Here is a 25177-nt window from a genome sequence, read left to right on the forward strand (position 1 = left end):
GTATAAACAACAGGAGTAAACCCACAGACCAGATTGAGACCTGGGTGAGAAAGTATAAAGGTGAGCAACCTTTACAACAAAACTTTTACAACGCACTACCATTACAACGCGGTCATTACAACGCAAACCATTACAACGCATTGCGCTGGGGGGTGCTCTAGGATAGGGAATAAGTTTAATTTACTATCCAAAACCTTCCCTAGTGTCCACGGGGACTGGTGTTGGAATAGTAAATTAAACTTTTCACTATCCAGCACCCCAAAGCGCTATGCGTTTTAATGGATTGCGATGTAAAAACCACGTTGTAAAGGCAGGCGTTGTAATAGCCTGCGTTGTAACGTCATACATCCAAAAAGAAAAGTAGGGAGACTCACAGATTGTTTGACAATTGGATTGTGTTAGAAGCAGCCAGGGCCCATGATGTGGCTAGAATAGGTCGGAGTACCGATTCACAGGCAGCAGTCACACAGTGAACGGCAGTGTTACAAAGTGATGGCTGCCTGTGCATCAGGGCTCTGACCCAGGCTTCACACACCAGGATTCTAGCCCCATCCTGGGCCCTCGTTACTTCTACCACAATCTGGTCGTCCCTTGCGAGCTGCTCCATTGGACAGACACCTGAGGATGAGGGCTCCGACCCAAGTTGCAGACGATTCTGCAGACCTCTGACAATTACGCTCCGGAATCGCCTCCAGATTCCAACCAGAACCGGACGCACTGCCAACCTTTCACCACTTCACTGTTACGTGGTTCACATTCATTGATAGACAGCTCCTCACTGTGGACGCTTGCTCGGTAGTACTCCACCTCCAGTACTTCCGGGGTCCATCCAGTCCCGACCTCTGCTACACATTTCACCCGTTCATACCAATTTCTCGCTCCATACTTGACATTGGGCAAGCCTTACTGACCAGCCGTGAACCTCCTCCTCCACCCCCTCTTCCCACCTAAGCTTCCAGCACCTTCATTCAGTAGTACCTGATGATGATCCTAAATCCTTAGGATTGAAAGGCCGTCGACATACTAGCGCAACTTATGGTGCCTGTTACTGTGATTCATAAAAAAGCTTAAAAATATGTGTCAAAAATTCATGTGAATAACTGACTATGAAACTAAAGCCCCTCTATATATATTTGTCACTTCTTCAACTCGCGCCACCGCTGTTTTTTCACTTGTCACCTCAGCCGCCCGCCTTTAAGTTTCACGAGCATTTGTGTGCACAAAGTTTTCGGGTTACCTATATATTAATTGCTTGCAGTGCTGATGCAACTGTTCCCAATTTTTCTAAAAACTCTTGTTGCCTTGATTCTTCACAATTTCTTGCACTCCTCCATAAAAATGATGCCTTGGGCACATTTAAACTATGAGTATCCCTACTTTTCTTTTTTGCAATGTTTTGTGCATGCTTGATAACTAATTTTCTCAATAAAACCAGTTGAAACATTGTTGTTTGTTTATACAAGCACCATAGAAAGCACATGCAAAGGGTAGTTGGAAGGGCATTTTGCAGTGGCCATGGCACCACCAAATTACAGGGTTCTACATAATGGTCTATGGCATATAGAGAGATTAATGTCCCAGAGGTTGTGCAAGAGCAAAGTGTGCACAATGCTTGTAAATACAGAAGTAAAAAGATAGGATATTTCTACATGCTTACAAATAAGTTACATGGCCCACAGTTCCATTTTCCACAAGTGATTGTGTAATTTTTTCAGAAATTATATAACACCAGTCTTTCTCACCATACTACCAGCAATTTTTGGTTGTACTTGCAGTATATTGTGTATGATCTGTATTTGTGTGATTGTGTGTGGCTAGGTTTGTTTGTGCTTGTATGTGTGTATGTCTGAACTAATGCAATGCTGCAAAATCCTGCTGTTTAATTTCCCCTTCTGCTGCTTGTCATTCATGTAATTCGTATTCCCATTTGCTTAATGCAATCCCCACCCATTAGTATGCAACACCAGATTCAATATATATATGGCTCCACTCTATTAGACTTTCAGGGACCCCACCACCTACTCTGTGGTGATTTGTGTGTTCTCTTTCCTTCCCGTACCTGTGCTTGAGATCCTTGATCAGTGGGGTCCTGACCCCTCAAAATTGTTGATAAAATGTGTCTATCTCGCTTAATGGAAAACGGAGATTCTGGCAACTTAAATGTCCACATCTCAAACAACTTTGGAATTCTTTGCCAGACATCTCCTCCACAAACTCTTCATTTGAAAAACTTCAGTACCCACTTACACAGAGATATTATTATGGAAATATCCTAAAGATAGAACTTCCAGGAGGATATCTCTATTAACAGTAATAATTCACCAACAAACTCTGGTATACCGTGAGCTTGAGTAAAACTATGGCTATCTGAAAGAGTTTGGAGGGTTGCTTGGCTTAGTTACTGTAGGAAAAGGGTATTTCTAGCTCTCATTATTGTACATGATACACTGAATGGGAATGGGACTTCACACCACTACCACAGTCAATGTCAATGTATCCCTAGCCATCACTTCACCAAACCCCAAATTATCCTATGCTTGAGCCTCTGGTGTCTTGGCAAAAAACAGTCAGACTTAAGTGAGAGGCAATGTGGAAAGTATTTATGCAGCAATTCAAACACTATTAAAGTTAAAACACAACACAAGAAATATCCCACACCAATTTAGAAAAATTGAGTGAAATGTAATACATTATTTGATGTCAAAAAATCTAATCAGTAAAACCACAGATCAGCAATTCAATGGTTTAAGAAAAAATAATGCTTATAAGCGCCAACGGTGAATATCTGTTTGATCATCTGATCACACTAGGCCAGAGTAAAGTCACAAGTTCAGGCCGAGTACGATGGACTGTAGGCCCAGTACAGGGGTCATGTGATTCCAAATGAGAAAATGTACCTTAAATTCTGGTTCTGGAGTATTGTGCCATGCAGCGGAGGTCCAAAGGAGCGATGCAAGGTCCTCGTTGAGGATGAGTCACACAGCAGCAGTTACGATGAGCTGCGTGAAGGCTGTGTTGGTTCCGATGAGGAGCTGCAAGAATGTGTTGAGGATGCATCATGCTATAGCTGACCGATGAGACATGAGGATTGCGATGTGGGCTTGCGCTGGGACTGCGTCATGCTGCATCAGTTCTGATGAGGCAAGTCAAAGCTGCATCGGGGTTGTGTAACACTACATTGGTTCTGGTAGAGACCACAGCTGGGCTGGCAGAGCACCTTTAGCCCTACTTCCAAAGGTCCAGGACTGTAGGGACACCAATTAGTGGGGTTATGACTCACAGCAGGATCAAGGTTCAGGATGGTTGTAGCCTTTTTGACTCTGAAGCTCTGATCAGGAGGCCAGCCAGCTCTCCTTTGGAGTCACTCTGGTGGTCCTGTGTTGAAGGTGCAGTACAATGCCTTCTCCCTCAGTCAGCAGAGCAGCAGGGCAGAAAAGTAGCAGGGCAGCAGGGGAGTCCTTCTTGCAGCAGAGCAGCACAGCAGTCCTTTTTCTAAGTCTTCCACAGGCCCGGAACTGTAATGAAGAGTTGGGTCTGAGAATGCATCTCCAAGGTTGCAGAGACGGGGTAGGTTAGTCAACGCACTTTGCATCAGTACACATTGTAGTTCCAGCCAACTAAAATCAGCGTGGCCTCTGCATCCACCATGGGTGGGGGGGCTAACCATCACCCCTCATTGGGTTGTTTTCCTACCATTATTGAAGGTATTAATATAAACACTTCTTCTCGTTTCAAATTAACAGTAGGGATTGGGTACTATTCACTAACATTACTAAAACAATCCCAATCACTGTGTACATTAGCCATTGATCGGTAATGACTAAATACAGCAAGAAGCATGTTGATCCACTTATGCACAATTTAATGAGCTGACACAGATCAATATTTTCAGCCCCTATTATTAATTTTTTTATCTAGACAAGATAATAAAACTGATAGTGCACATCTTAGCCTATTTTAACTCCTACACTCACATCAATCTACACTCAGAGCCCATACACTTATGCCCACATTTAATGTTCGGCCTAAAACAAAAGATCTCCGGCAAAGAGTCCCCTTGATTGTGCCCTTTGAGCATTGCACTGCTGGCTCAATCAGTGGCATGCCCTATGATGAAGCATGGCCCCCATCTGGGTGTGTGAGGGCTGTTGCTCCTGAGCAATCAGATGCCCCTATCTAAATCCTCCATTCTTAAATTGACATGTCCTTTCTATTCGAATAGTTTTCTCAAGGAACTGCATACCCCTTTTGTTACTTTGGTGCTCTATTTATACCTGGTTCCCACTTTAAGTGAGAAAATTTCTACAGTCCTCCCCCGAAAGAGGTGTCTGTAATTTCCTGCCTCCCTGCTCTGGCCCCAGCGTGTGAAGGGCGGTGCTCTCAGCACCGCCCGCCACCATGATAAAAATGCACATTTGCATTTACATTAACAAAGCGGCAAGCACCGCGCGGTATGTGCCGCTTTGTTAATGTAAATGCAGTGGGGGTACCACAGGTACCCCCCGTGTGCACCCCCACCTGTCCTTCACTCCGGGGGCCCGCAGGGGGTCCCTGAAGTGAAGACCGCATGCCTTTCCATGGCGGCATCACCGCCACGGAAAGGCATGCTTTTTGGGCAATGCTAATATGGCTGGCGATGTCTAATAGACACCGCCACCATATTAAACCTTTTCCGCCCCGCCGACAAGCGGCGGACGGTCTTTCCGCCCGCCGCGATCACCCCCGCCATGCTAATATGGCAGGGGGTGATTACGGGTAGGATGGCGGGCGGATTGCCCCTGCCAGGCCAGCGGTGGCTACCGCCAGCCTGGCGGGGGCGATCCGCCCGCCATCCTAATGGGCCCCATAGTGAGAGGTCCAATGTAAACCAGAAAACCACCTCATATTTCCCCTGAGATCACACCATTAAATGAGGGGAAAGTGTTCCAATGGGTTGAATTAGGAGGGGCGCACATTACAAGCCCCTTCCCAATTACGATGCGGTTTGACTTGTTAAACTCATCTTTTGTGAGCCAGAAAGGTTTTTCAGGCTCGAAAAAAAGGTTCTAATGTACCTAAAAAGCCAATTTACGGTTTCAAACCATTTGATTTTGCGAATCGTAGGGGTTTGCAATCACAAAATGGCTTTGTACATCTGGCTCATAACCAGAAACTAAACATATAAACTTCAGGCATCTCCATAATTATTGGTTTGCAACAAACTATCTGGTGTAAGTATGGAGTTCTTCTGGTGCGAGGTAGTCCCATATATATCTGAATATGATTTTAAAAAATAGAAATGTGTTGAAACCCATTTTAAAGGTTTAAAAGGAAATATGTTCTCGACTTTTAGTGAACGTGTGTGTAGATTGATATTGACAACTGGGTCAGTGTTAACCCTTTGTGTGCTGGTGACGGAACCACTCCGTCACCAGCCACGGACGCGCTGTGCTAATGACGGAGTGGTTCCATCACGGCCCGGCCGCCACGCCTGCGTGGCAGCGATTTCGCGCCTGCGCTGAGCGTTCTATTGAAGGGGTGGGGCCGTGACGGAACCACTCCGTTACAAGCACAGCGCGCCCGTAGCTCGTGACGGAGTGTTTCCGTCACGAGTATGGTGCGCCACGTGCCCCTCACTCCCCCCTAGCGCTGCGGCGGAATTACCGCCGCAGCCAAGAGGTAAAACACATGATATTTGCTTTGACATGTTTCCCTGAGGTAGAAGCTGGTAGCAAAAGCAGATTCACATGAATGGGGGCATGATTGTGAGAAAGCAAATTACCTCTTTTTAAGAATAAAGTGCCAACTTCCACTGTGTCAGACCATGCCCACACGCTCACTGTAGGACCCTGTCAAAAGAGACAAACGGCTCAGTGTGGAGATTCCACCCGGTGCACGGAGACTTATCACTCATAAATGTACGCGTTGTAAAAACTTTTTGATTCGGGCCCACAATGTCCAAATACAAGAGTGTGGCTTTTGCATTGGATGAGATGTAGTGACATGCCTTCATGCTGAGCTTGCAGTAGAGAATATCTTTTTAATGCATATGTTATTTACCCTGCAGGCAATAATGGTGTATTCCTGCAAGGTTTGAGAGTACCTGTGAAGTATGTTTGGAAACCTGAGGTTAGACAATTTTACAATAATTCTGTCTTTATTTTCTCTTGTTTTTCAGCATTCAACACGTTTTGATGGCCGTGCTATTGACATAGGTATGACAAAAGTTTTGACACTTCGTTATGTATTCATAAAAGAAAAACTGTTTTTTTCAGTACCACAATGTAATATATGAACACACTTAGATATTTCACAGGTAGTTTGAAGCAATATGTGTGTTATTTCAGTCAACAGTTTCCACCAGAAAGAGTGGGAGGCATAGGTGTGTGTTTGAGTGCTTGTTTCTAAATACATATGTGTTTAGAAGTACACACAGCTGTGGTTTAAACAAGCCACAGCCGAGGTGTATCATGCAGCAGTTTCTAAAGTGTCTCTGACTAACATCCTCTTGTATTAGTAACACAACTGAACAATGTCTACCTATTGTTGGCTAACTCTTTTAAAATAATGGGCAATTTTTCTGTTCTAGGCCATCAGGTTGAAAATCTCACTGACACAAGAAGTATGAGAACTGTGGAATTACTCTTAGTTTTACTGAGTAAATTAAAAATACTGTAAAATATTGTTGTAAATTATCTCAAGAAAGTGAAACAAATTAATACATTACTGAATCTCATTAGCTATGCTTACTGTATCTATGGTTGGCCTACTATCCAGCGCCTAGAACGTTTTGCAAAAAACTGAGTGCTGTCCTTTGCAAGGAGTACTACTGCTTTAGTGGATGAGGTTTCTGGGTCCAATTTACGGCGACTATACAATAACCTAAAGAAAATAAATAATCACACACAGTGCACAAAAGTGCCATGAACTGTATTCCACTGAAACCGAATGCACAAACACATTTTCTCTCAATTGTACTATAGGAGAAACTGTTTTCTAGAAAAAATGGTCAAATCAAGCATTTTCCTTGTGACTTTACTAAAAGTTAATTGATGTGTAGGAACCTTTTCTTGTGGATTTTATTGCAAACTTTGCTTGCTGAACATTTGATACAAATTAACTGTAGAAAGGACTGTTCGCAAATCATATCATGTATTTTATTTAAAGAAAATGTTTTACAATGATTATTAACCTGATTTGCTAAAGAATTTCTCTGATGTAGTATCATTTAAGACACCAAGGGCCAGATGTGTCAACATTACATTTTGCGAGTCTATAATAGCGAATTTTACCGATTCGCTATTATAGACTTGCAAAATGCAATGTATGCAGGAATCTGCAAATATTTTGGGATTCCTACGCATTCCTTATTTGCGAGTCGCAAATAAGGAATGGCTTCCCTTTTATTTCTATGGGCCAAGAGGCCCATATGAATGAATAGGAATTGCATGCGCAGATTGCGAGTACCCAATAGGTACTCGCAAATTACCCATGTAATTTCAATGATGCAAGGGTTTCAAAAGGACAACCTGTTGCACCCATGAAATGTGCATGTGTGCACATGTGACGCACATACATGCCCTAAAGGCATGTATGTGATCCATATGGCACTTTAAAAAATGCTAAATGTGTATATTTCTAGGAAATCGCAAATTACCACCGATTTGAAGTTGGTGGTAATTTGCGATTCCTTAAAGCAGTATCGCTATTTGTGATAGCTACTAGAAGAGCATTTAGGGAATTGCAAATTGCGATCCTCTAAATGTGTGCACAAAATAGGGAATCGCAAATTTTGCAATTCCTTTTTTTGCAACTGGGTCTTCTCTTCCCTACATTGCACACTATGATTTTTGCAATCTCAAACGGTGACATTCTGCAAATGTCACCTTTGTGATCACAGTTTTGCTTGAAACATCTGGCCCTATGGACCTTATTACCTTCTTGGCGGATAATATACTAGAGCACAAATGTGACGGATATCCTGACCACCATAATACAAGCTCCCTTATATCCTATTGACTGAATAAATATGTGAGAGTTGCAAAAACCATAGTTGATGGACAGAATGCAGAACATATGTGAGAGGTACGGAGCCTTTCAGATCTGCTGCTTAAAACTAAGAGAAGAAGAAGGCTTGCCAAGCTGGAAACTGGATATGCACCATCAGGCCCTGCATTCTTCCTGACTGCAATATCTGGGAATACAAACTTTTGGATGTACCTTGCTTCCAGAGAAATAAAGAGTGAAGTCTCTGCAAGCTACAGGTTAACAGAGCTCACCTGGACCATCACCAGCAGGATTCCCTAGCCTGGAGTGCATCCAGTGGATTTGTAAAGGTTTTGTCCAAGTGAATTGTGGGAACTGAAGTCCCAAACTTTCAAGGACCATCTTGGAGATTCCAGACCCTTGAATTGGGTTTTGGACAATTTGTACCCCCAAGAGGAACGTCACAAAGAAGTTACAAGCAACATTGGAGGAAAACTCTATAAAGGGACTGACTCAGCCACAAGAGCCACGCCTGCGACCTTTAACCGTGAGCCAGCTGGCCTGCCCTGCTGGTTTGTTCCACTGAAACTTCCAGATGTCAAACTTCCAGAGTTTGGGTGATAGCTCCCTGGAAAGCAAGCCAGCAAACCCTCACCGAACCCGGAGTGCTGAAGAGCATTGAGAGACCCAGGCAGAAAAAGTTTCTAAGCAGCGACGGCTCGTGGAGGGAGTTACGGTGGGGCAGGAGGGCGGGGAGGGGGAGGGGCAGGGCGGAGGTTGCTAAAAACCGGCATATGGATAATTGCAGGTAAGTAAACAATTTAATTAATAAAACGAATTTCGTAGCTCGCACTGCATTGCATTTTGCGATGCAAGGCGCACTACGAAATTCGTTTTATTAATTAAATTGTTTACTTACCTGCAATTATCCATATGCCGGTTTTTAGCAACCTCCGCCCTGCCCGTCCCCCTCCCTGCCCTCCTGCCCCACCGTAACTCCCTCCACGAGCCGTCGCTGTTTCTAAGTCTGAAGGTAAAATCTCATTTTGGGGCCGAGCGCAAGAGGTTTGTGATCAGGGCTCCATCCTGGTTGGCCTGAAACTTTGATTTTGTCCTGGTCAAGTGTGACCAGATGTCCCAGAGTGGCGATATAGGTTTCTAAGTGCTATATAATGATATGTCTTTAAAATTCACATCTCGGGTTTCCTACATTGGATTTTTGTCATTGTGGTGTCATTTTAAAGATACAAATATTTACTATTTTTGAAAATTGGTGTGGGATTTTTATTGTGCCTTGTGTCTAAATGTTTACTGAATTGGTGTTTTTAAATGCTTTACATACCAGTCTCTTAACTTAAGCTTGCCTGCTCACACCCAAGCTATAAAGGGTTGAGCATGGGAATAATTTATTAAGACATGTACTGAGCCTTAGGTTGTGTTAGTGGGCTAATTGCCAGTGGTAGCTTGATATTTACTACTACTAATAACCCACTTTCCACCAACAGCCCTTCGAGGAATACGACTATTTTACCACTGTATTATCTGGCTTAATGTACTATTCATCTCTGTAGTTAAACACCTTAATTCAGTCAATCATTGACCAGTGAACAGCTTAATGCAGTCTGTCACCAAGGAAACTGCTTAATGCAGTCTGTCACCAAGGAAACTGCTTAAGGCAGTCTGTCATTGACCAGTGAATTAGCTTAGTGTGTCATTGTGAGACCTGTTAGCCTTAGGGTTGTCTTTCCCCAACATTTTCCCTGCCTCCCTCCATTTTGTCTAAACTAATCTTTGTTGGTTTTAGGACTCTGCACACCTTACCACTGCTGACCAGTGCTAATGTGCTTGTGCTCTCGTCTCTAAACATGATAGCATTGGCTTAACCCCAATTGGCCCCTAGTTAAGTGCACTGAATGTGCCTTGAATCTTTAAATTAAATGCTACTAGTGGACCTGTAGCACTCATTATGCAACCGACTTAGGTAGCCCTCTAACCATGGCTCAGGCCTGGCATTGCAGAGCAATATGTACAGTTTTAAACTGCCACTTCTACGTGGCAAGGAAACCCTCTTGACAGGCCTAAACCTTTCTTTTTATACATGTAAATCACCCCTGAAGAATTCTCTCCCTCACCAACTAGGCATGATCCTCTGCTAGGGGTCACCAAAATTGCTTTCCTTCAAACTTTCAATGTCGGAAAGCCAGATATGGAAAGCCTGTCAGAAAATGAGCATCATATTCCCAAAGGCAGAAACGCATTCCTATGGGATTATGGCCCGGTCTCTGACAGGCCGGCCCGATCCTGGACCCGTCAGAAGCCAGCTGGAATGACCGTCTGGTTTCAATGTTAACTGGCTGTATTGTAATCAGCCGGTCGTAACTGAAACTGATGGTCTCAGTTGTAAAGCCTCGCCCTAAGGTCAGAGGGTTTACGACCGAGATTGTAATAGGCCCCTTCGTTTTTCACTACTGAAAGGCTTAGCTCTCCCAGAGGATTGTATCTTTTATGTATAATTCCCATTTGTAAAGAGATGGACACGTCAGGTTTCGTGTCACTGAACTCACAATTTAAAATCACAATGTATGGTAAAATTGGATTTTAAATTCCACTTTAGCAAATGCCACTTTAAAAAAGTTAAGAAGCAAGAGAAACACAAAGTGGCATCGCTGGTGAATTTTTACATACTTCCTTGTACTTCACCGAATTGGCACGATTACTTGAGACATATTATTTCAGTTCTCAAGGAAGCTGGTATATTTGATTTATCTCGACTACGTAATGGCCAAACAACAGTTGATGTTTTAGTTTGTTTTCGAAGTGCAGGGACTAATCCTATATATCACATAATACCTTGGGCCACCTACGAGTTCTCATTAGTGCAGTGACCCCACCTTTCAATGACGTTCACCATTTTCTAGCTGCATGGAAATCAGATTGCGTTCCACAGATTTAAGCACTGGGAAAGTAAGATGCACAAGAAGGACTTCCAGTCAATTCCATATGTTTAGTTTGCCATTTGAATTTCGTTCTGTTTTGACATCCTATTTTAATTCATGCCTCTGACATGATCAATCTTTCAGTTCTGAAATGTAACTCCCAACAGTAGCTCTAATGTCTTTTTATAATTGCAAAGGTTCCTGCCTACTGGGCCTTACCTATACGGTGCGCGAAGTCTTTTTTCACCCAATGACGATGACTGGGGATAGATCTATGAAAATATTGTTTTGACTTTGTCACTGTATATCAGAATTGCCTCTCCAAAGCACTCCTTGGTTATGGTTCAAAGCCAAGAATAAATATAATACTACTCTAAAATGCTCCCTCTTTAAAAACTACCTCAATGGCTTTTAAAATATAATTCCAAAACAAACTTTCAATTTATGTGGATAATTTCCAAACGTCATTTTAATCTGCGAAAAATAAAAAAGAACAATTCAAAGGAAGGCGCAAGAGTAGCTTAGAAAGCTTATGTTATTTATACAACTCCTAGGAAAACACATAAGAACTCACTTGTATTAAGTAACCAAAACCCTGTTAAAAGCGGGTACCATCATTCTTCTTTCAAAGCCAATCTAAAAGTGAAAAACAGGCATAGAAGTGACCCCAGGTCAAAAAAAATTGAACGCTTTATTTTAGCCAGACTACAAACAACATGTGTCCATGATATTAAAAAGGGGGTAACAGAGTGGCGTTAACAACTAACTTCTGAACGGATTTTAAATCTCAGACATAAAAAACTCTACCAAGAATGGTCATGTCAGAGGCACGAAGTAAAATAAGATGTCCAAACTGAAGGAACTTCGTAAAGCAAACTACATAGATGGAATTGGCTGTAAGTCTTACTTGTGCATCTTAGTTTTCCTTGCTCATAATCCTTTTGAAGGCCATTGAAAGCCCATGCAGCTAGAAAATGGTGAACAAACTTGGAAGGAGGGGTTACGGCAATAATGAGATCTCATAGGTACCCAAGATATTTTGAGACATGTAGTATAAGACCCTGCACTTCAAAAACAAACTAAAAGAACAACTGCTGCTTTTCCATTTCTTAATTGAGATAAATCAAATATACCAGCTTCCTTGAGTACTGAAATTATCTGTCTCAAGTTATCCCCTTGTGTTTAATAGATGACCAGTGTGGAACTTTGGTTGTTTTTCAACTTCTAGCCCTATCATACAATGTCTGAACAAGACACATTCTCATATACTGAGGGACACATCCAGAAGTTAGTCACCACTTCCTCCCAGTTTACCTCAGTATTTTTTAGTACCTCAGCTAAACAGCTAAAGTGAAGAGAGCATTCTCAGGAAAGGTTTGTCCTTTGTCTCTACCAAACCTACCAGTGTTGCATGGCTTAAAATAGAATTGCTTGAGATTTGTAGAAAAATTAGTTTGAAACTTTCTTTTTGGATCATGATCCTCCTTTATACCATGAGCCATCTGGATTAAATAGTATGTCCAATTTTAGTCAACCACCTCATACAATTCCAAAAGACTTCCTTTTATTTGACCAGACAACTCTTTCAGCGGTTAATGAACTTAAAAATAAAAAGAATTTGAAAATTACAATGCGACAAAAGAGTAGAAAGCAGCCTTGGTCGATTTACAAAATGATAAGTTGATTGTAATTAAACAAGCTGACAAAGGTGGAGCTATAGTGATTTGGTCATCAGATGTATATAAGAGTGAAGGATTACGACAAGTGATGAACTAAGAACGGTATCGCAAACTTCCAGGAGATCCCACTAAACAAATAGAAGGTGAGAGTGCCAGCCTGTTGAAACAGGCATTCAACAAGGCATTTATTGGGCCCACGGATTATGAGTTTCTTAAAAAGTTAATACTAGGATATCTGAACTTCATCTAATTTCTAAATTACATAAGAATGATGTCAAACCTCCAGGGTATCCCATAGTTTTGGGCTGCGACTCATGGGCTTATTACAATGACGGGCGGATCGCCATCGCCGGCCCGGCAGTGGTGATATGCCCGTTATCGTGACCTGATTTACCCCCGCACTATTATTATGGCAGGGATTTCACGGTGGACGCAAAGTGTGTCTGCCACTTTTTGGCCAGTTGGGAATCATTACAATTGCTGGCTGGGTGGAGCTGGCTCACAATATGGATGGCGGTTCCTAGTAGGCACTGCATCCATATTATGATGTGTGACTTCTAAGGCATTTCCATGGTGGCGATGCAGCCATGGAAAGCCTGACGTGAAATTGCTTTGGGGGCCCATTGTGGACCCCCGGTGGCGGTGGGTGGGGGGGTGGATGCTGCACTTGGGGGTACCTATGGTATCCCCCCTACATTGCCATGCACAAGGTGGCAGGCACCGCACGGTGCCTGCCACCTTGTGCATGGCAATGCACAACAGAGCAATTTGGTATTGCGGTGGTGGCTGCTTGCCGCAGCCCCCGTCGCAATGTCAAATTGTAGAATGCGACCGCAAGTGTGGCGGTCACATCCTAATTAGCAGTGCGAGACCGCCGCACGTCTTGTGGCCGGTCCCAGCACTGCTAGGATGGTGGGCGGACTTCTAATAACCCCCTAAGTGTTGGTACTAATTGCAAAGTACAATTATTTTTTCTTAAGCCATTTTTGTCCCAAGTTCCATTGTATCCATAAGAAAACATGGATTTCATCAACAAAATAAATTACATTGAGTTTCATCCAATAACACAGTGCTAACTTTAGATATTGTGTCTCTTTATACCCAGATACCATAAGAAGCAATAGAGATCTTTTTAGACACGCAACCAATGATCCATCAAGTTGCATCTAAATTTATCCTCAATCTTGCATGGTCAGATCTTAAAAAATAACTATTTAAAATTTGATGATGTTTTTTTTGTGCAGGTCAAAGGGACTGCTATATGTTGTCCATTCGCTCCAGAACTGGCTGTGTTGTTCATGGCAATATTTAAGGAATTGTGCATTTATGAAAACAATCCTTTTCTGCATCACATTAGTAGCGGGCAAGAGGGACTCCCTTTTACCCAAACAAGAAAAAGAGGCATCCAGTCCCTTGGTTTGAGTGTCTACTTTTTGTCTGTAAACCAACACATGTAAGAAAATTGTGCAACAGAATTGACATCTAAGTGCAAAATTGGACAAACCTTTTGAAAATCCCTTGTTCGCTTTGAAAAAAGATCGTAGTATTGGGAGTCAAGTGGTCCGGGATTATATACCTCCCGTCACTCCGAAAAGTAATTTGATCTGGGATCTCACTCCATTGAAAGGTCACCACAAAAGTGACACCTGTATTTGTTGTGAGCAAACAATAGAAGGTAGTAAGTTTATACTTAGAGATATAAAATGGAAACACACTTAGTTTTCAAACTCCAAAACTAAGACTTTTGTGTATGGGATATGTTGTCCCTGCCATAAGTTATATATTTGAAAGAGCAACCAAAAAATGAAGAAGAGGATTACCCAAAATAAATCCAGAACACGACATACGGTGGCCAGTGCTTCTTTAGTGAATCACTGGATTGAGCATCATCATACTGAAAGTGACTGCTGTTGGACAGTTTTGGCCATCATATTACCAGACCCTAAAGGAGGTAATCTTGAAACATGTCTCATGCAGAAAGAGGAGTATTTTATAATTCTGTTCAATACTGTAATTGCAGAATCCCATACTGGAGGTTTTGTTTGAGAAGTCTGTATACATGAACTAACTATATTCACATCCACCATGAGGTTGAGAACCAAGTGTAACTCCCAGACATCTCCTCTGAGTAAATTTGGCAAGTCCTAATATATGCGATAGATTCACAGATATATATTTTTCCTTCATGAGCGCAAAGGCTATTTGTTAAGTACCATAATGCTTAGAGTCATCAATGAGTATATATCCACAATGTGGCTCCTCCTTCGGAGACTTGGTTACGAGCAAATATTGTTCAACAATTTGATTAGCTGGGAAAATTTATGTCTGAATAAGTCTGCTTTTTAAGTCAGTTGAGGCCACTCCCTCGTACTTCACAGAATTGGCACGATTACTTGAGACAGATTATTTAGGTTCTCAAGGAAACTGGTATATTTGATTTATCTCAACTACGTAATGGACTTGTTTTCGAAGTACAGGTACCAATCCTACATGTCCCATAAAACCTTGGGCCACCTACGAGTTCTCATTAGTTCAGTGACCCCACCTTCCAATGTTGTTCACCATTTTCTAGCTGCATGGAAATCTGATGGCATTCCACAGAATTATAAACTGGGAAAGTAAGATGCACAAGTAGGACTTCCAGTCAATTCCATGTGTTTAGTTTGTCATTTGAATTTTGTTCAGTTTTGACATCTTATTTTTATTCATGCCTCTGACATGATCACTCTTGACAGAGTATTGTCGTGTCTAAGATTTAAAATTGGTTCAGAAGTTAGTTAAGGCACAGAAAAAGGTCAGGGCAACAGAACACTGCACCAGTTATTTAGCATATTGTACTGTAGCAATAAAATTCAAACGTGGTGCGTCCCCAAAAGTTTGGAAAAGAACCTTCCCCACACAAATTTAGGTAAGAAAGGCTCTGAACTCAATTGGACAAGTAGGCACTTTATAAATGGTGTCAGTGTCCAAAGTCCTTCACATAAAAATTGAATAGTATCTTCCCAAATGAAACACGTTGTTAGATGTCTTTGCTGTAGAAATAAGTTCCTTTTATTCTTTTATTCTTTATTCAATAGAAATTCCTTAAAATCACAGCATACATTGACAGCTGACGCGTTTCGTCTCTCTTGGGACTTCTTAAGGGTTTACCCTGTTTGAGACACGTGCAACATGTTATCAGTGTTTGTCTTTGGAAAGACGAGACAGGTTGTACAACAAGTAAATGGAACCGGACACCGCAACTAAACTTCTGGGAGATACATTTCCCATTTACTTGTTGTACAACGTGTCTCGTCTTTCCAAAGAAGTTAGTTGTCAAGGCCACCTTGTCCTCTTTTTAAACGTCAAAGACAAACATTGGGGCCCATTAGGATTGTGGTGAATCCGCATCCACCGGGCCGGCGGAAGCCATCGCCGGCCGGGAGGATGCGGATTCACCGCTGCGGTGATTGCAAAGACCCCCGCCAGATTAGGATGGCAGGGGGGTCATCAGTGGACGTGAAGACCGTCCACTGCTTTTCCGCCACGGTCCCGCGGCAGAAAATCTCTAATATGGTGGCGGTGTCTAACAGACACCGCCATCCATATTAGGATTCATGCGGAAGTATGCTTTTCCACGGCGGGTTTTCAGCTGTGGAAAAGCATGTGATCTTTGGTGTCAGGGGTGGGGGGTGCACATGGGTGGTACCTATGGTACCCCCCAGCATTTACATGCACAAAGCGGCAGTCACTGTGCAGTGCCTGCCGCTTTGTGCATGTAAATGTTAAACATGCATTTTTAACCTTGCGGCGGGTGCTGATTCAAGCAGCACCCGCCGCAAGGTTAAAGGAATAGGATGTGACCGCCAGGGTGGCGGTCACATCCTAATTTGCATGGAGGGACCGCCACTGCCAGTGCGGGCGGTCCCTCTTCCTCGGGGTCCGCCATCCTAATGACCCCCATTGTTGGCAGTCTTCATTTCTATTTGACGTGGGATCATCGCTATGGATATTTTTCACTATTAAATTGGCACTGCAAGAAGAATGATGGTCCACGTTTGCAATATGATTTTGGTTGCTTAACACAAGTGAGTTTTATGTGTTATCCTGGTAGTTTTTTAGGTCATATTAGCTTTCTAAGCAACTCTTGAGCCTCACTTTGAATTGTTCTTTTTGATTCTTTGCAGATTAAAATCACAGTGGAAATTCTCCACATAAAACAAAAGTTAATTTTGGAATTTGCAGACTTAAATCACATTGGAAATTCTCCACATAAAACAAAGTTAATTTTACAATTTTTTTGAACAACCATCGAGTTAGTTTTTGAAGAGGGAGTATTTTAGAGTAGCTTTGTGATTATTCTACACCCATTGGAGTTATGTGCGACAAATAGTCTGTTTATTTGTTTGTGGTGTTACACAGGTCTAAGCCCTGAGGAGAACCACTTAAGTGGTGTAGGGTTCAAAACGCATTGGCCTTGAACAACGGGTCCTTTGGGGTGACTATTCTGATGTACAGGAAAGAAGTCAAAACTATATTTTCATAGATCTTCCCTGGTCATCGTCATTGGGTGAAAAATAATTCTTGCACTGTATGGCTATGGCCCAGTAGGCAGGAAACTTTGGAATATATATAAAGACATTAGCGCTCCTGTTGGGAGTTACAATACAGAACTGAAAGTGTTGTGTTGTTTTGGATTCATATACTGTTGTTTGGTTGTTGTTGAGTTTGCCACATAATATGTGTTTTTTTGATATTGCTGTATCGGTATTCAGACAAAATATTTAAAAAAATATCCCCTTATCAAAATATTGAGTGTAAAATATTGTGATATGGAAATATCGTCAGCAAGATTATCAATGTCAAGAATATCGATTTTAAGGTTAATAAGATAGGTTTATAAATATCAAAGTCCTTAATATTGTTTGCAAAAACATAGTTGTATCACACATGTCTCTCTTCTCTGCATTAATGGCCCCTATCCTCACTAGATTATTTAACTCGATAGGAAATCTACTCTCTCAATGCTTGAAGCTTCGATTCTAGTGATTCCAAAACCAGGTAAGGATGCTAGGTTCTGTGCCTCCTATAGATTAATATCCCTCCTGAACATTGATCTGAAGCTCTTCACTGGTATATTAGCAGCATGCTGGGGCCCGTGCTGACAGGGTTGATAGACCCTGACCAGTCTGGCTTGGTAGCCACCAGACAATATAGCGACAATACAAGAAGGCTACTTCATCATCTTGATAAAGCACAATGACAAAATGGGTTATGATATCGATGAATGCCGAAAAGGCTTTTGATCGGGTGGATAGGGGATACCTGGAGATTATTCTGGGGTGGTTTGGGATCGGAGATCGCTTCTCTGGATAGGTATTGACTGGCTACAGTCAGCCAAAGGCTGCAGTGTGAGTCAACAGGCACTGCGCCTTTACAGATTTCGCCGGGCATAAGACAGAGATTCTCTCTCTCCCCGTTGCTTTTCACACTTAATATGAAGCCGATGGCACAGAGAGCGCAGGGAGACCTGCGGATCCTTGGGGTACGGTTTGGGAGGGACTCTCATGCCATTGGCTTGAACGCCTACAATGTGGTAGCCACGTTGGAAGAACCACGGATCCCTGTTCTTGCTTTCTCTGTCGAGCTGGAGAAATTTGCAATAGCCTCTGGCTTCAAAATTAATGTAGCAAAGTCACAGGCCATGGGGCATTCACTCTGACCATCCACGATAGAGACCCTGGCAAGCTCAATTCCGCTCCAATGGGAAACGGAATCCATCCCATATCTCAGGATCCAACCAGCGAATTCTACTCATAACACAGCAGCACTAAACTGCAAACAGCTCCTGTCCCAGATGCGCGGAGAGCTGGGCAGATGGGGACAGTTCAGTTTCTCCTGGTTGGGGAGAGTGGGGGCAATTAAAATGAACATATTGCCTAGAATCCTATACATTTTTCAAACCCTCCCTATGGAGCCTCCCCCTGGAGTTCTTAAACAGCTGAAGGAACGGCCTTATGGTCGGTCCCCTTTTTACATAAAACGCAGCAGCTCTGAAACATGGGATTCCACAGTGGCTAAGCATGAGCTAACCTCATTTCCATCACTGCTAACTCCCATAGTTGGAAATGTGGGATTCTCCCCCTGACTACATCAGGAGGAGTTCAGTCACTGGGAAACCCAGGGGTGTCGGCCCATTGGACATTTGTTTGATGCAGTGGGCCCCCTGACATTTGAGGACCTTTGATCCTCATTTGCTTTGCCTGAGTCTGAAAGATAATGTTTTCACAATGTGAGACACTGGGTTCTGCACCCTCTAGTTTGTCCAGGGGCCCAGAGACAGCCTTACACCATATGAGAAGTGGCTTCATACAAAGACAACAAATGCACACCATGTGCTGCAGCCACCAGAACACAAGGCCTCTACACCAGGGAAATGAAGGTGGGAAACATAATTGGGCCAAACACTCTCACAGAAAGAATTGGGGGACATTTTTTTATCGTGCACGTCACACAGCACGGAACGTCTCGAGTATTGAAACTGTGACTAAAATAGCTACCTACTGGTATCTTACTCCACCAAGAATGCACAGATACAACCCCAACCGCCCCTCACATTGATGAAGATGAGGCGGAGCAGATGGCACTTTGACTCACTTATTGTGGGAATGTCCATGTCTTTCTGCATTCTAGGAACAAGTTTTATCTGACATTGATAATCATTTTGATACGCAAATTCCAAGCTTCCCAGCATACATTGTTTTAGGCCTACCCAACAAACTCACTTTCCCTCTCAAATCTCGTAGAGGCAGGTAAATGAGACTGGCCCTGGGAGTGGCATTTCAGAACATACTGTCTAACTGGGGCACAGGTAGCATTCCAAACACACCAAGGCTGGCTGGGTAGATTATGGACCGTGCTAGGTATGGAGCCCATTACGCTTACACTACAGGGTGACGAGCCTAATTTGCAAAATACTGGCACCCGTTCTTAGCTGTACTTAGATGAGGGAACTAACTTGCCCCAAGTACCTGCACCTACTCCGACCCTTAGAAACCACAAAAAGCCTAACCCTACCGGCCACTTCGGACATAGAGGCGGAGAAGACGCGAATTGCTAGCTGAGCTACCAGTTTAGGCGGGCTAGTGTGATAGATTGAAAGGAAGGAAGTGGCAACACATATTAGAATGGGACCCAGGAGAATTTTCTTCTTTTCCTTTTCTATCGATTTTCTATCTCATTTGTCAAGGGGGAGGGTAGGCGTGAGGGAGTTGGGAAACTTGTAAAATGTATTTTCTTCAATGCCATACAATCTCTTATTGCTAATCCTGCTCCTTTATCAATGGCACTGTTTGGTTATAATGTTTTCAATAAAATAATTTCAACATAAAAATATAGTTCTTTGAATTGTCATATTTTACTATATATTTGAAAAGTATATGATGAAATTTTATTGTATAATCATTTTTATGTTTCTTAATATATGTGTTACATTTTTAGTAGTTATTAAATTTAATGTAATTCAATTCTGTGTTTGTTAGCTCCGTAGCTGGTTGTTGGTTTATAAGGGTATAGGGTGGGAAGTAGTTTAATTATAATAAAGTCATATATAGTATGTTAATTGTGTATTTGTTTTGGGCGTGTTGTGGGATTAAATGGTGGAAACCAATTTATTTTTTCTTAATTAATAATAGTTATATGTAATCTTAATTAAATAATTGATCATTAATTGTGTAATGATTTTTTAGGGTGTGAGTTTTGGGGTTTATAGGGGTAAAGTGTGGAAAGTAATTTATTTTTAATCAATTAATACTTAGTTGTTAATTATTATGAAGTAATTAAATTAATTTCTAATTAATTATGTTGATTGTTTCATAAAACATTTTTTAGGTGCAAGTTGTGAGGTTTAGAGGGGTAAAGGATGGGGAGTAAATTCATTTTAATTAAATAATAATTAGTTGTGTTATTAATGTGTTTCATTTTAGATGCAGTATGTGGGGTTTCTCGGGGTAAATTGTGTGAAGTTCATTAGTTTTACTGAATTAATATTTAGTTTTTAGTTAATATTATTTGTTAATTCATAGTTAATTATGTTAATTGTGTAAATTACAATAACATTTTATGAGGGTTTGTGGGTTATTTTGTTATAAGTACATTAATTATAGTTAATGAGTAGTTAATATTTAATTACTGTTAATTAGCTGGTAAATTATTTATTATAGTAATGTAAACAATTCTTTTTTAAATTACCTTTTAGATGCAGGTTGTGAGTTTTGTTGTGTTTTAGGGTGAGAAGTAATTACATAAAGTATGTAGTAAATAATGTTTTTGTTAATAACTAATTTGTAACTACGAATATGTATATTTTTTTAATAAGGTTTGTAGGCATTTGTGATACATATTTAACATTGTTATTTGTTTTTATTTCTTTATTTTAATATTCAATGTTTTTGTATTTTATTTTTCAACATATTTGTATTTTTTTATTTACTTAGTTTTTTTAAATAATTTAATTTTGATTAATATATTTTGTTTGTTTTTAATGTTAAACTGACTGGAGTGGGATTAGTAAATTTGACCCCTCTGATATTCAACACATTACCTACTGTTGCATTAATTGTTGTGGAAAGAGTAAATTTTACCCCTCCAGAATCCAACATTTTCCCTAATTTTTCACTGATTTGACTGGTAGTAGTAATCATCAAAATATTTCCTATTTTTATGAATTGGTGTTGGATTTTTATTGTGTGTTGTGTCGTACTTATCTAATGCATTAGTGTTTTTAAATGCTTTACACATTTGTCTACTATGTTAAGCCTGTCTGTTCGCAGCCAGCTGCCAAGTGTTGAGCAAGGGAATAATTTATTGAGAACTTGACTGGACATTAGATTGTAATTATGGCCTTATTACTCATGGTAGTTACCTACTTATGCTTACTAATGAACCACATTCTAACAAATATATTTAATCAATGAGTCTGGAAGATTGAGAGTGGGGGTGGCATGCGTCAAAACCCTTCCTTAAATTCTTGCCAACAATTTCTGTTTGGTTTTAATGTGTGTGATGCCTCTGATATCATGTGAAATATTGCTGAATGCACTTAAAGTTCCGGGGCATATTTACATGTGGGAGCAATTGTTCTAATATATTGAGGATTTCTTTATGATAGTTATTCATTCTTCAGCTGGGAACATCTTTTGAAAAGTAAGCCCTAACAATCATAAGTTTGGTGTTGTTGTTATGGGTATAACCTGGCAGCCTGTGGGAGGGAGGTGGATACTCCTAGATATATTATGGATTCCTTGGTTTGGTTTCCTGCAGAAGGCTGTAGGATGCTCCCATATGGATTGATGATTTTCTGTGACTTTTTTTGCATATGAGCTCTGGGCATCTTAGCATCCTGAAAGGTGTGATATGCTTCCAGTGTCAGGGTAAGGTTTGTTTCCGATAGTTTTTTTATGGAAGAATTCCAATCACACATTGGTTCATTTTGTGGTTTTATAATGATGTCACGATAATCGTGATAGTGAGTAGAAACACTTTTTTGACAAAAAACAAGGGGAACCCACTGGGTGGCTATGGACCATGGGTATCAAGTATTTTCAAAAAACAAAGGTCCTAAGCCCAGAACAGTATGCAAAATGTGATATAGACCACAATCGGAAACTATATCTTCTTTACCTAAACCCAGCCGGGTAAGGAATTTATTTGTTGAATGTAACAGATTTTTAATTTTAAAATACAGCTTCACAATAAAACATTTCTGTGTGAAGTAAAGCACAAGCCTGTGCTGTACTGGAAGTTAAAGAAAAGAATATAGAAGAAAGAAAGAGCAGTTTGCTTCAGGCAAAGTGGTTGAGCAGAACTGGGTACTGTTGTGCATTAGAATTGACAGTAATACCCAGAGTAGTCCATACATAAAAAATCACAAGTTACGCTGTATGTCTACTAAACAGAGTCAACGGCGTTTCAATCCCGTGCTCAGATTAAAATGGGATCATCATCAGGACTTAGAGTTTGTATTGCCTGGTATTACAATTTAGTTTAGCCGAAAGGAGAGTCTAGGCAGGTCTCGGTTAGAGGTCCCGTCCGGTTGCTTTGCGTCTGCGATCGATAATTTATTCAATCTGCAGCTGTGGTGGATGCTGTCCGTGTGGCGGTCGGTAGGATACTCGATCCGTGTTGGTTAGGTCCTTAGGCGTGGTGCCGATCCACTGGTGCCCGCAGCCTGAGTTGCTTCACTGAGTTGCTTGAGGTGAAGCAACTCAGGCTGCGGGCACCAGTGGATCCGATTGTGGTCTATATTACATTTTGTATACTGTTCTGGGCTTAGGACCTTTGTTTTTTTTAAATAAGTGAGTAGAAGAACAGCCAACACTTGTATCACCCCTTTACATGGCCGTTTGGCCTGGAGCTTCCTCGAGCATTTATATGAGGTTGAGAACGTTAGTCAGGGTCGTCCTTTTCAAGAGTAGTCGAATTCTAAGAAGTTTTTGCGTAATGCCTGTAGCAGTGGTCGCAGTCACAATCAAACGGAAACAAACCTTGCCCTGACATATCTCTCTCAAACCTATCTACATTAGGGGGTTGGGGGTTTCCCCTGTAAAGGGCAATCAACCCATGAATGTAGGACTTTGGCTCAATATACGGCCAGTAAGAGATTGGGACCTTTTACCCCTCACTCTCCTCACTCTCCACATGATATGCTTCCAAATTATTGTAATTTGTGGGCATTTCTACTCTTGAGTCTGGGGACATTTAGCATTAGGTAGAATGCTCTTAAATGTATCATTTGTCAGTACTATATATCAGGGCCTTATTCAGTAGACATGCCTATTTTTTCATGTATTACTGAAGCAAACCACTAGCGCAATTTGCAGTGAAATGGAACATTGTGCTGTCAGTGCTGTCAGTCCACATATAATCCTGAAATCTATCCAGAATCCCAAAAATGTAAAGCATTGCTGAATTTTGTGAAGCTAAAATTGTTTATAAAAACATGACAAATATGTTCCATAACTGACATTTCTCCACAGGCATGTTTTGCATGTTTCAGTTCCATGGTGTGTCCACAGGATCATTGATTCTCAGATTTCTGTGAATTAATTTTTTCTGTTGACACTAAAAGTATGGATTACAAAGAACACGTGCAAAGGTGTGGGATGCTTCTAGGCCTACTGTCTACATGTAGGCATTCAGTGCTATGAGAAGTATGAGTCTGAGGTTAGGCCAGGCAGTCTTGCCAACATACTTTCATTTTCAACCTTTCATATTCAACCTTCATTTTATAAGCATTTTTTCTGCAGGAGCTATGAATATGTGATACTGTGGAAGAGTTGTCAATGCTTCTAATTTTACCTTTGATTTTAGGGAAATTATTGGTGTATGTACTATAACACATGGCCCAAAAGGCTGAGAAGTGCTGCAGAATGTTCCAAAAATGTTCCTTGATCTATTTGGCATTTTTAAAGTCAGAACTTGGGAGCTGGGGTCATGTGTACAAGTGGAGATGCTCCTATATTGATGCATATATGTTTTTGGAGTGTTTTCGTCTATGAGTCTGGGTCTTGTTTGTAGAGCTAGGTGATTTGTTTGATGAATCATTTAAGTTGATCATGGCACAAATCTTTCTTTTTCATGTGATTCAAGTATGAAGAAGAAGAAGTAAATTACTTGGCAAGTAGCTATCTTGGGTTATTTGCGGATAGTTTAAGGACGGGCTGTTTTGAATGGCTGAGACAGGTACATTAGAATGTTCCTAATGCACAGCTTTACTCTGAATGGTTGAAAGGGTCTGTGTTAGGAGCACTGTGATTGCTTCCAAACAGGCAATTAGAATCCTATTTTGTGTTTGGGTCAGATATGGTAATACATTGAGTACATTTGGATAAATGTTTCAAACTTGATTTGTATTTTCAAAGGATTTCCTTTTATCATGTATCATTCTGCCCAGAACTATCTCTTAGGGCTTGTGGAAGTGTGTATGATGCTGCACGATCTGTCCTCAATTTTGCTGCCATTTGTTTGTGAGTCTGAAGACCTGGACAAGGTCAGGAGATGCTCCAATATTCATTTGAGATGTTCTGGACATTTTGTACCTTTAGATCTATTAGTCTTGCATCCTGTTGAAATAGGTATTTTAAACTGTGGGCCACATGAGTTTGCAGCTGGGCAATGAAGTTATCTTCCCCAGAGAGCTTCTGACCATGGGTAATGGTACCTATAATGAAAAGGAGCTACCACAATAGTGGGCAGTGCCATTAAGAGAACTACCATTATTATGCAGGATGGGATCACAGGCTCTTCATAGTGTGAGGGAAATAGGCAGAATTATAAAACTAGTGAATTTACCAAAATGGCTATCTTCTGAGAGTCAAGTATTTGCAGCTATCCATTGGTGACTGTCATGTTGGAGGGCTCAAAAATGAATACTATTAAGAGCCAGACAAGGCTAGATGAAGAGCTTGCCTGTGACCAGGATATTCATGAAATGATCATCCATCCTTGTCCTCTGTTTTCCTCCCAGATCCTAACAGTAGAATTCCCCAGCTTTGTTTTTGTCAGCTTTCATAGGTAGTGACAAAGGACTGGACCCGCATGCACTTATGAAGATGTGGC

The 25177-nt window shown here is 41.3% G+C and overlaps 1 protein-coding gene across 1 annotated transcript in view; it reads left to right on the top strand.

The window, feature by feature from the left end:
• Nucleotides 1-25177, top strand: part of LOC147751482 (cadherin-related family member 4-like) — an 866423-nt gene that overhangs the window by 809328 nt on the left and 31918 nt on the right. Inside the window, exon 23 of the mRNA XM_086938604.1 lies at nucleotides 6158-6194. Within this exon, the coding sequence (XP_086794730.1) occupies nucleotides 6158-6194 (37 nt within the window). The remainder of the gene's footprint in view (nucleotides 1-6157; nucleotides 6195-25177) is intronic.

The sequence above is a fragment of the Lissotriton vulgaris genome, chromosome 1_1, assembly GCF_964263255.1.
Source record: "Lissotriton vulgaris chromosome 1_1, aLisVul1.2, whole genome shotgun sequence".
NCBI lineage: Eukaryota > Metazoa > Chordata > Amphibia > Caudata > Salamandridae > Lissotriton > Lissotriton vulgaris.